Below are 12,781 nucleotides of genomic sequence, written 5' to 3'. Positions count from 1 at the left end.
ATAAATCACTATCGACGATGTGTCGTCTGACCTGATAAAAGCATAGTGGATTCTAGGCTCTAACAATACGCTTTCGCTCATTTAATACGTCGCATCTGTAGGGTTAAAGTAATAAATGCCAAGGAAAACTCACCGCACTTGAGGGTCAGACGAAGAGAAACCGTTCTTGTACTCGCAATTGCTCTCGAACACGTCCCAGTCATACTCCTCGTTGCCGATCACCACCGACATCAGCTCGTGAGATCTGAACAACTTTATTATGCTGCCGCCGCATACCTGTTGGAATTTTGTTTATAAGTGTTAATGTGAAAAGGTATTACCTTATAATTAAAAGAGCTACAAATCGAAATTTAAATTACCATAATACACCATCCTTTTTGAAATTTGTAGGCGAAAATTTACAAACATTTATATTTCTAATCAAAATTTATCTAGAGTGTATTAAACTTTCTTCGCGAATTGTTGAAATGTTATACATAAAATTGCTCTTGTAGGCGATGGGCTAGCAACCTGTCACTATTTGAATCTCAACTCTATCATAAAGTAATACAGCCCGAACGTGGCCTTTGTCTTCTGAAGACGGCTATATCTACCCCGCAAGAGATATAGACGTTACGAGTACTATATGTATGTATAAAAATGTATGAGAACCGCATCTTCACTGGGCCTTTTCAACTGGGTATACATAATAAAAGATTGCCCATTACAACGGTCGCTTGTCCGTTGAACTCTTTTAATATGCAAGTTCGTAAGGTTTTGTCGGTACTTACAATATGTACAATAAAAGTTATTATTTCATTTACATAACATACAAACCTTTTGGAAACCCTGATTGAAAGCCCTAAACTGATTTTCCACGGATTTGTTCAACAAGAAATCCACATACAACTCAACGTACTCCGCTTTGTTCTCGTGCGTAACTGGCAAATTTACGCCGTCCTCTTTCAGTGAATGAACTTCTATTTGATCGAACACTTCCGTATTCACAGCGAAGCAGAGGCTAAATACCTGTACGGATAAAGATCATAATTAAAAATAAACCAGTGTGAATAGTCTACTGCAACAAAGATGCAAGATTCACCATGCTTATGTTTTACTAGCTGTGCCCGCGACTTCGTCCGCGTGGAATAGTTATTTTGGGCATCACATCCTCCTCGGCTTTATCAATTATAGCTGCTAATTGTTATGCGACTTGGCGACGACTTGGCCCACATCATTACCCGCGACCGAACGGAGACCGTATATATGCGTTTAGGGTGAGAGGTTGTGCGTTTGTGTGTTTGTTTGTGCAAACCAATGTTAACATATATCTCCAAAACTACTGGTCCGATTTTAATGCGGTTTTCATTACTGGATTAAGATTTGATTGGTGCATGTTCTTAGATAGGTGATACGGTTACAAATCACCAGGATGCGCTGCAGTATACAATTGTTTACATAAATGAATGTTAGCATGTATCTCCAAAACCACGGGTTCAATTTGAATGCAGTTTTCACTGCTACATACAAAAGAAGTATTATAAGTAGAATGATACCTATCTATATGTAGGAAGTAGGATAGAGCAGGGCGATCGAAAGATGCGGGGTGAGGGGCGGCGGCAGGCGGGCACGCGTATTAGAAAGAACGCTGGTTCGCCGTATTAAATGTTTCGCTGCAAATTGCTTATAACGACTATATCTCAAAACCTATTCGCCTGATTTATATACTGTAAATGGCAATTTTAGTCTACATGAAAAGCCGAAAGTAATAAACATATTTATTTGGATAAGGATTAATACTGAATTAAAGAAAATTGGTTTCAAAATAACTTATGTTTATAATGAAAAAATAATCTTAAAAAATGAACATAAAAGTGGTTATTGTAAGTAAACCTTAAGAGATAGATATATGCTCTCGCGGACTTTTTTGTGGCAAAAAATGAGTACTTCACATCTTTAGTACATTGTTTTACTATAACTTTGTTGGTTTGCGCAGCGTTCGCGTGGAAAGCTCGCAGATGGCCGACTAATTCAACTTTCACCTGCATTGTTGACGTTTCCCGTAGGAAATCCGGGATAATATGTAGCCTATAGCCTTCCTCGATAAATAGACTATCTAACAGTGAAAGTATTATTCAAATCGGTTCAGTAGTTTCTGAGATTAGCGCGTTTAAACAAACAAACAAAACAAACTCTTCAGCTTTATAATATTAGTATAGATTATGAAGGAATTACGGACGACCCCCCGGGTCTTCACCCAGGGGAGTGTGGAGACTGAATCAACCTGCCTTTTGATTTCAGTTAGGTAATTAAATAGTGCAAACCATACCGAAATCACTGAATCGTCCTGTGAGCCACAATTCTAAAAGTGTAGATCACTAAATATATCTCTAAAATAGCAACAAAATGACATACTTCTTCAACATCATCATCCGGATAGTCTAAAAGGCTCTTCAAACTATTAGCCAGTGTCGGATATAAGTCTGTGAGGTCGTCCAACATGACGGACTCGCCCAACAACTTCTTGTACAGCACCAGGGGAAACGGAACGTAAATTATTATAGAGTTGTATATCGCTAGGCCGTAGATTGCACCTGAAAAAGTTCGGTTAATTAGACCTTCCACTTATATTTGCTATTGTACTTTATTATTAAGCTCACTAAACTTGGGATTCTTCTTTTAGTCGACGGGTTAGTAATCAGTAACTATTTGATTCTCAATTCCATAGTTCAACGTGACCTTTCAATTAATTTGAGGGACTGTGTTAAGTACCCCATAAGGGATAAAGACGTGATACATAGTATTACATAGTTCAGGATGTACATAGGTCCACATAGAAAAGTATATAGTAATAAGAACATTCCATGGCATTGTTCATAGAAACAACACATACGATTTGCTCGTTTGGTTAGAAATTTAGTTACCTTTTGTTAGAAACTCATTTGTATTATATAAATAATACATGAATGAAACTATATTTTTGTCAACTCATTTGTATTATATAAATAATACATGTTATACACGAAAGTTCATGAGAAAGATTGGATTTAGTATTTAAGAAAAAATAAACTTTCTTACTCACCTATTAAATAATACATTACTTCATCTTCAAAGGGGTTGTTCGAGAACCAAATCATGTTGGTCTCCTCCGACTGTTTAAACATGCCATAAACCGGATCAAATATTTCTTTCAAAAGTAACAAGAAGAATTCCTTTCTCACCCCGCCCGCGTCCTCGGCTTCTTCGCCTTCAAATGTTATCTGAATAAGGAAATCAATACATACAATAACACAGTTAAAATCAAATTCTATACATTGAATATTTATCAAAAAAACTGATTTTTGCTTCGGCATTTGCCACCAAATCGTGTCAAATAGAAAATAGTCTGTGACTCTACATATACCTCTCCGGAATAGGATCATAGCGTGATCATACAAACATACATATAGTCACGTCTATATCCCTTGCTTTGCAGAGCCAATAGCGTGATCATGTATATAAAAACATCGTCACTTACCCTTAAAGGCTTCTTGAGCTGTGAGCTATCATGATTACTGATTTGCAGCATCGTGTCTCTAACTAATTGATTTCTTGAAACTGTCAAGTTCAAGAACTGGTCTTGTGTGTGGTACTCGTACGTGGGGTCGATTATGAGTCGTGTGAACATCTGAGTGGCGGCCCGGTTAATGGCCATTTGCATCTGTAGTTGCTGGTCAATCTTCAGGAGAAGAGATTTGCATTGGACGTCGAATAGGAACGGATAGTTACACATGTGAGGCTGCGTCGCCTGGAATGAAAATTGATTGGTCGTTTCAGTGCATACGTGGCCATCTCAATCAGAATATCGATAAAGAAAGCATGACTGACTGATCTATAATGGCACAATTTGAATCACTGCATATTACTGAAGTTTGACATGCATAATTAAATTTTACTTCTGGAACAAATTTCTAAATAAGTAGCATCTTAGTACTACAATTTCTGTGTTAAATGCTCCTGTATATTCTTTTGTGTACATAATTATATAATAAAAAAATAAATACAGCTGACAAACAAAAATTAACCTACTCGGTACTTTTAGGACACAAAACATTTAAAATAATCTGTATTATTATAGTATTACTTTTATTTAGTTTGGAATACACTTACGCCTTTATCGGTTATCCAATTGATGTAATCTGTAGCTATGTCGACGTAATTACATAAATCTTCTATGTAGAAAAATTCTGCTGCTATCTTAGGTTTCTTTGGATTAGTGAAGTTAATTTTATTTAACGATGACAACGCGTTCAATATCTGTATTATACTATGTGTGAAATAAATTTTCTGAAACATTATATATACATATTTGATTAGAGCCTAGCTCCAAAATTTTGTTTTTTTTTTAAGCTATCTCACAAAAAAGTTTGAATTAACCTTTTATTCGATTTTACTAAGAATAAAAAAGAAAAGAAGGTAGTCTGTATTCTAGGTCACTTCTTCACTATGATATTTTTCATTTATAGGTTGCTTTTCCCTATGTTGGTTATATTTCAGAGTAAAATTCTTACCTTATTGGCCTGAACTACAGGTTGCATTAGTTCGTACACTATGACACTCTTGAATATATCAACTAGCATTTCAAAATACTCCGCCGGCTGCGCCTCCCACCACCGCTGCACTATTTGCTGAGGTAGAACTGATAAGTTGTTAAATGCCTCAGCAAAAGGACCCTGGATGTTAGAAAATCAACTAAGTATTATTACGCAACTATTTATACATACATATAAGAGCGTCAGTATTCAGGTCAAACCAATAAAAATGCATCATGGCACAGATTCAAATACTACACCGACATAAACCGAGTTATTACACATCTATAACCCTTTTCTTAGTCACGGTCATTAGTTTAAGAGCTAACCAATACTCTACTCTGAAATATCGAGGGAATATACTCATTTAGGACAACTGGATGTATAACCATGATCAAATGCAGGTTAGGTTCCCCTGCTAAGGCTGAGGAAGTCAGATGGGGTCGCTTCTCATAGAATCCAGGATCATCGTAACAGGCGCGACCCGGGCTCCTATCCAAAAAGGCACGGATTAGTTCGGGTTTACGCCAGGAGGAAGGAGACATTAGTTGTTGTATCTAATTAAATCTTTATCTTAAATATAATATTACCTGTAACTCAGTATGTCGCCTAGGGTTCCTCATCTCGTGATAAAGAGGCAATATCAGGAACAATCTAAGCGCTTCAACGTCTGGAGGCGATACTTTCATCTTTTTCAATATGTTCTCAGTCAGGTGGTTGAATATCTAAAATAAGTATTAGAATTTAATCTTTTTGGAAATGATTTTGTTATTGGTTTATACGTCATATTAAATCAACGCATCTTTCCCCATGGTTACGCAGGCACTACAGTGTTGCAGTCATTAGAGTGTGGCTAAACAAGCCCCTGTATCCTTAACAGCATCCACAAGTAATCTTACCGTTGAACATCTGCATTAACTATCAATAACACAACGGAATAACTTACAAAGTGGAGCTCTGAACGCGTTCGCGATTTGACGACCAGTTAATAGAATGCCAAAACAATTAGCAGAATTTCTTATGTACAAAATGACTTATTTAAAATTTTTACTTTCAAAACCAACGCACGATATGTAGAAAGAACTTAATGTATCACAAAAAATGTAAAATAGATGGAATTTCAATAAAGTAATACAATATGATCAATTTTTTGTGCAATAAGTTATTCATTTATTCACAAATATTAGTTACGTCGAACAACTTACAATATCCTTTATTGAGGAGTTTTCGTACCGGCTAATGACCGAAAACGCTTCTTCAGCTTGTTTCAAATCCACACCCGGCGTTTTTGTGTTGCAGCCGAAATGCGCATTATTCGGTAACAAAAACGATCCATTGATGCATGCTAATGAGCCAAATGCTGTCTCTAAGTAAGCCATTAAGTCCTGTAAAAAGTGAAGATATATAATGCATTTATAACATGATTTATAACATGTTTTCAATATTACACCACGTTACATTATATTACTGCACGATAAGCTTTGTTAAGGCCTTGACTGTAATGAGTCATCAGTTATATAAAGATATCATGAACTAGTAGTGGGAGTCAAATTAAGTAAGGCATACTCACTTGGTTTACTACGTCACTATCCTTATAAGATTCACAGGAATGCAATTTTGTCAAGTTTAATGTTAGAATTTGTTTATTTGGATCTGGTATGCGGAAGTCTGCCGTCGCCCTTTCACAGTTTGTGACTAGAAAACTGTGATCGAAGCCCGCAAACACTTTGATAGGTCCGCCGAGAATTTCTGGCGAAAACTGAAGAAATAATAACTTTTATTTATTATCAGTACATCATTTAAAATTCATTAATTGACATGCTTTTCCTATGGCATTTTTGGGACAGTGTTTTAACTATATGGGGATTTCAAAAAGAATGTCTTTAGTCTGTTTGGAATAAAAGGACATCTAACAAAGTCGCAGATGCTAGGTATTATTTATTTAGACCAATAACTTCGTTGAAATATAAAACAATCATAATATTAGTATGCAAATAGAAATATAAAAAATTATAATATCACTAGCGATTTAGTAACTACAAATTATGTCAAAAAAAAATACAGTCTAACATAACACTAGCTACTACCACATACATATATATAGATTTACTACTACAGTTCAGATGGGTTTCATTGATTAATGTAAATTTAAGTGTAATTAAAATAGATACATAGATACATAAAATATAAAAACGAAAATACAGAAATTCTTTACTATCCCCTTTTCACCCTTATTATATAATATAACTTGGGTAACCAACAATTCTATAACGTCAACTGTCTATTTTTTCTTACATGTTTGGTACAAGAATGGTTGAAAAGTAAAACCACTTTAACATATCTATGGATACCACCAATACCCTGGACAGGAAAGCAATTACGCTTTATTAAAAAAAAAAACAAGTATATAGAAATCGTATTTACTTGAAATGTTTAAAGTTATGAGATACTATGTCATCATATACCAGATTTACAGATATAATCAACCGACAGCTAGTACTAGCTTTCAATTTAGTTCTTATTTAAAGACAGAACAAAATGGAATAAAATACTTGATCAAAATGCACCACTTCCACAGAATAACATTAAATAAACATCCAAAAAATAAAACAACAAGTAAGAAAAAATAAATTCATCAGTATACGGGTACAATGAACATAATATATTGAAATAGAAATGACTCAACATTTCCGCTCGGCGAAGCAGCTCTGCTGAATCGATTAAATTTGGTCGAGCTCTCCAACCTCGGTTTCTTCTTGGGCTACAGGAGGATATTCAACTATTAGTCGGGAAACTAATTTGTAAAAATGTAGCAAGGAGTTCTTACACCAATTGCATGTCGGATGATCTTTATTCCATGTTTGTCTGATAATCCTGACCTCCTTTAAAAAAATTTGTGACAAGATGTCAGGATTATGTGTCTCCTACTGTACTTCAGAATGAAATAAAATGCAGTCAATACACAATTATAGTACATACCAGTATAACAAAATGAGAATCAGCAAATTGCAACAAAATTACAATATGTTTACTTGGCACAGGAATTGTTTAGTTCTATTGTCGTACATCTATTAGAATAATTCTGGGAAGCTGTTGAATGTACACACTTGCTACCATTTACAAAGTAATGAAGTCAATGAACTATATGAATGACTATAGAAAAAATATTGAATGCCTTCTTTGACTGCACTAAATAATAAATGACGGACATTAAAACATTTATTTACAGATAGTAGGATAGATAAATTATAACTACTTTAGTTACACTAAGAATTTACCGTTTACAATGGATATAAAATCAGTTGTTATATCAATCATGCATATTCTACTTAAATGTCAAAATATATAAAATAAAACTTGGTGGCAAAAATAGTGCAGAATTATAAAAGGTGCTAGCTAGCTAATATGAAACAACATCAGTAGCTTTATATACCTTGCTTTGGCCCGGCGAATCTGTCTGCATGGAAAATTTATGTAGTTAATATGGCGAAACAGTAAGTATTTTTTAAAATTATAGTTTATTATACAAGAACATAACAGCATTTTAAGAATAGCATCAACATAGCCAATCACCGGAACAAATATATTTATATTATTTTTGTAGAAGTACCTAATGACTGATATCACGTGTTAAAGTTTATATGCGCTTACATGCGTATTATATATTATAAGATATAAATTATGTGACGCAAATAAGTGATACCTTGTATCTAATTTTGAAAATAAATCTATTCTATTCTATGTCGTTATACCAAATGTTGAACATAGATGGAACATAGAACTAAGGTTTAAGAAATCATTGTTTATAAGTTTGACTGATACTTCTTTTTACCAAAAAGTGTGAGCTTACTTTTATTCCTTCTTAATATAGAAGACACAATTGTAATACAAAAAAAAAATATATTAAAACCTTTAAATTAAATTTTGGTCATAAACTTTAGCCACAACCCATGCAAAAGGATGCTTGGAGTGAGTAGTGTACTTACAGTCGGAACTATTTATAATATAGTAATAGTTACTTAAGAGATGACTTTCAAAAATACGCATTAAGCTAAATTACCACCACTAACCGGAGAATCGTCGCTAGGCGTGAAAGTGACGGGGGTAGGCACCAAAGCGAAGGAAATCCGCCGACAGCCCAACTGGCCGCGCGCCCCGTACCCGCAGGCCAGGATGCGGTCGCCCACGCGGCACAGCACGTGTCTGCGACCGCACGCCACTTGCGTCACTGTACTGCCCATTAGTTCCATTACCTGGGTGTAAAAATAACAGTATATTAAATATGCTAGAGGTGAATGAATCAATTAAATTCCCTCAGTTGCAAATAGGAAACGCCCATGTAGCTTCCTCTTGGATTTTCAAAGCAGGGTAAAGGTACAGACGGATGCCGAGGACTGACAGAAAATAGTATAATACTATTTATGCGTTAAATAGCCATATGACAATATCATAAATTAATACAAAAATTACAAACTCTTGATTCTTTGAACCCATTACATTAATGGCAACATTCAAAACATTTTTTTTTCCAAAAACGAAGTCCATATCCTAATATTTTCCAACAAAAAAAACAATAAACAATGAATTCTATTTATCCGTATTATAAAAATATCTGAAAGGCCAGGTTTTATTAATTATTAGTTTCTTATGGATGTAAAAGAAACTAGTGAACTGTTTAATCTGATAACAGAAAATACTTTCGAATAATGTACTAAATGTACTATTCTGCTAACAGTGAGGTAAAACATCTATATTAAAACTGCACATTCAGGGAATTAATGATTATGATCCAACCTTTAGTTAGATAGTTTCTATCATCATCATCATTAAAGTCATAAGGAGTTTTTCTGTGAATATGACATGAGTTTTCTACACCTCGGCATGATATATATATATATATATATACTCGTATAACCGACGACTCGAATAAATCAAACGACAATAGGATTAACGCCAGTTAAAATATTATTTTACTCACCTTCCTTGGAACCAATTCATCTCTAGTTGTGCCATGCCCTGTTTGTCCATATTCACCAACACCACATGTAAATACACCTCCATCTAGTGTCAAAAACACAGTGAAATCTTCTCCGCATGCAATGTGACAAACCTGAAAAGAAATATTTTTTTTTAATCAATCAATAAATCAATTACGAAATTATAAGGATTTTCGGTAATAAACCAGGGTATTAAAATTCTAGGTTAAAGCTATTTTGGGACTTAAATAGAATAGAATCAAATTGCAAATATAGATCTCTTAAATCTAAAGAATGCACATTGTCTACAAGCAAAAGCATAGATCGTGGCAAGTGGAAAGATGTAGTCTCCACCCTTTCGAGAAAAAGGCGTGATTTTATGTATGTTTATGTATGTACAAAGCAAATGATTCGGGTAGTTCAATTGAAAATTTATATATTTATTTATTTTTTTTGCCGTGTGGTAACTGGCACTAATAAAAAAAAGAATAGGACCGCTGAACAAGGCCTTTCAGTCTTTACAAGAATGTTGGCACTGTCTACCCTGCAAGGGATATAGACATGACTATATTTAAATATGTATGTAAATTTATATTATGTTTAAAAATAAATACATACTTTGACATTACGCAATGTCTTTAAATGAACAGGATAACATCTGTTTTCTTTGTCCTGTAGGCCTAATTGTCCATGAGAATTTTTCCCCCACCCAAAAACGGCACCAGATCTGTAAAAATTACAATATACAAAATACAAGGTTCCTCTTACTTATTTCATCTTTGGCATCCAAAACACTTCGTTTATAACAATGAAATATGGCTGAAGGATTTAATAGTTTTAGTTTTCTAAATACATACTTAAAACCATGTCTATATACCTTGCGAGGTAAATAGAGCAAAAAGCCTTGAAAAGACTGACAGGCCATATTCAGCTGTTTGGCTTTATATGGAATTGAGGTTAAAAACCTTTCACCTACAAGAAGAATCCCACATTTTTAGATTGTCCCTTAGTCGCCTATTACAAAAATATATGGAGTGGTCCTACTCTCCATTTTTCTAAAGTTAGTTTGAGTAATTATTGTCTGTTAAAATCATAGAATTCCCAATAATATAAGACTATGGACATAGTGTGCACTGATAAATGTGTCATCATAAACTGGTAATTTCACAACACCTGATTTGTCACCATAACATTAACATCTTATATCACTACAATTTAGTAATGTTGTATATTATTCTGATTTTGATTGTTATATAGTATGGTATTAATATTTTTCACAGAAACCTACTCTTACTTCTATGTCAGTAATGTCAGGAAGAGATCCCTTCATGGGATAAGTCCACCATTGCAAGTGATTTGTTTCTTTTATAACTATGTACTATTTTCTTGTTACTGTGTAAATTTCTATGCAATAAAGATATTACAAACAAACAAATAATATTTATGAACAAACAAATTTTTATGCATTGCACCATAATAAAAAATATTAATATAAAAACATACTTACTTTGATAAGACAAATGTATGATTGCTACCACAAGCTATCAGTGCAATAGGTACACCATACAATGATGTAATTTGTTGTGGTTTCATTTCTTTGTTCGTCATTGTTCCCAGGCCACATTGACCATAACTGTTTGCTCCCCATGAATAAAGATCTCCATCTGAATGTATAAAAATATGTTATCTTTTTTATGTTGAATAATTTATTTAAAAAAATTATTTAAACAAATAAGTAGATAGTAACAAATAGCTTATAATATGAAATTAAAAGACTAGAAGAAAAGACTATGAGTACTTACTAATAGTTAATGCAACAGAATGATAAAAACCACATGCAATCTGAATAACATGTTTGGTCGCTAAACCCTTTACAACACAAGGCACATTTTGTGAATGCATGTCAGATACATCAACTCCAAGTTGCCCCATGCTGTTGCATCCCCAGCCGTATGGGATTCCCCATTCATTTACTGCCAGAGAATGTTGAATTCCACATGCCACTGTCAAAATCTTGAATTCTTTGAATTTTTCAACTAATCCTAAAATCATGAAAAAGTTCATTAATCAAACAGTTACTGATTGACACATCAATTAATTTACTTTAATAGAATTTATATAAAGGGTAGAATGGCTAAACTGTTGTACCATCAATAAATAAACATGTATATAGGGGACAATAATACATAGATACATAAAATAACATCTCTTTACTAGAGCGGTAGGTAGAGACTACATTTTTCCACTTGCCACAATCCCTGCACTTCTTTCGCTTCATCTACATTTAAAACTCTCTTTGAATAGTAGAAAAATAAATTATGTTTACCTGGAGATTTTCCATCTTTCTCAGTGTGACGCCCTAGCTGACCAACTTCATTGCTTCCACAGGAATAAAGATGACCACCTTGTGTGAGGTAGAGTGCATGAAACTCCCCAGCAGTCACAGACCAAATGTGAGTGCTTTCTTTCCATTTTGATAGAGTCGGTTTTATAACCTAAATTCAATGAAGTACTAGTAGTTATTGGATGATTTAACACAAATTAATGATATTAAAAATGTAACATGCCGTGTGGTTTCCAGCACCAATACAAAAAAGAATAGGAGCACTCCATCTCTTTCACACGGATGTCGTTAAAGGCGACCAAGGGATAGGCTTACAAACTTGCAATTCTTTTTTGGGCGATGGGCTAGTAAGCTGTCACTATTTGAATCTTAATTCTATCATTAAGCCAAATGGCTGAATGTGGCCATTCAGTCTTTTCAAGACTGTTGGCTCTGGCTACCCCGCAAGGGACATAGACGTGATATAACTTTTGAGCATTTAACAATTTACAAATAGTTATTTCAGGGTATCAAATTTTTATGTTTTATCTTTTTAATTGAAATAATAAACAACACATACCAAATCAATATTGTCTGAAGTTTCTATGCACAATTCGTGATGAGTTCCGTTGCCCCAACAAAACATTTTTTATTTGTGTGTTTCTTTGTAATAGTCAATGACTTTTAATTTTACAATTACAATAAATAACCTCAATTGGAAGAAGCCTAGTTTAATACAAGAGGTAGATTAGTAATAGAATATTATTTACTGTGAATCTTTTATAAGAATAGACCTAGAAAGATTAAGTTAGAGACATCATGAACCTGAAATATAGAAAGTTTTTGATAAGATGGTCGAGTGGAGAAAATATCCTCTTCTGTTTGCTTGCTTGTATCTCCTCGAATCGAACCTCGACCTTCAGCTGTCAATC

The 12,781-nt window shown here is 34.0% G+C and overlaps 1 protein-coding gene across 1 annotated transcript in view; it reads right to left on the bottom strand.

Annotated features, from left to right (window-relative positions):
• The window catches only part of LOC106143244 (probable E3 ubiquitin-protein ligase HERC4), a 16,415-nt gene extending 3,634 nt beyond the window's left edge, over window positions 1-12,781 (bottom strand). Inside the window, exons 1-17 of the mRNA XM_013345277.2 lie at window positions 12,430-12,781; window positions 11,853-12,021; window positions 11,329-11,568; window positions 11,034-11,190; window positions 10,145-10,253; window positions 9,529-9,660; window positions 8,621-8,803; window positions 6,121-6,309; window positions 5,756-5,935; window positions 5,141-5,275; window positions 4,530-4,691; window positions 4,129-4,305; window positions 3,497-3,766; window positions 3,062-3,239; window positions 2,395-2,573; window positions 817-1,008; window positions 134-276 (exon numbers count right to left, since the gene is read on the bottom strand). Of these exons, the coding sequence (XP_013200731.1) occupies window positions 134-276; window positions 817-1,008; window positions 2,395-2,573; window positions 3,062-3,239; window positions 3,497-3,766; window positions 4,129-4,305; window positions 4,530-4,691; window positions 5,141-5,275; window positions 5,756-5,935; window positions 6,121-6,309; window positions 8,621-8,803; window positions 9,529-9,660; window positions 10,145-10,253; window positions 11,034-11,190; window positions 11,329-11,568; window positions 11,853-12,021; window positions 12,430-12,495 (2,861 nt within the window). The 5' untranslated portion in view covers window positions 12,496-12,781. The remainder of the gene's footprint in view (window positions 1-133; window positions 277-816; window positions 1,009-2,394; window positions 2,574-3,061; window positions 3,240-3,496; window positions 3,767-4,128; window positions 4,306-4,529; window positions 4,692-5,140; window positions 5,276-5,755; window positions 5,936-6,120; window positions 6,310-8,620; window positions 8,804-9,528; window positions 9,661-10,144; window positions 10,254-11,033; window positions 11,191-11,328; window positions 11,569-11,852; window positions 12,022-12,429) is intronic.

This window comes from Amyelois transitella, chromosome 9, assembly GCF_032362555.1.
Source record: "Amyelois transitella isolate CPQ chromosome 9, ilAmyTran1.1, whole genome shotgun sequence".
Lineage (NCBI taxonomy): Eukaryota > Metazoa > Arthropoda > Insecta > Lepidoptera > Pyralidae > Amyelois > Amyelois transitella.
This window is presented reverse-complemented; position numbering and strand designations above follow the sequence as displayed.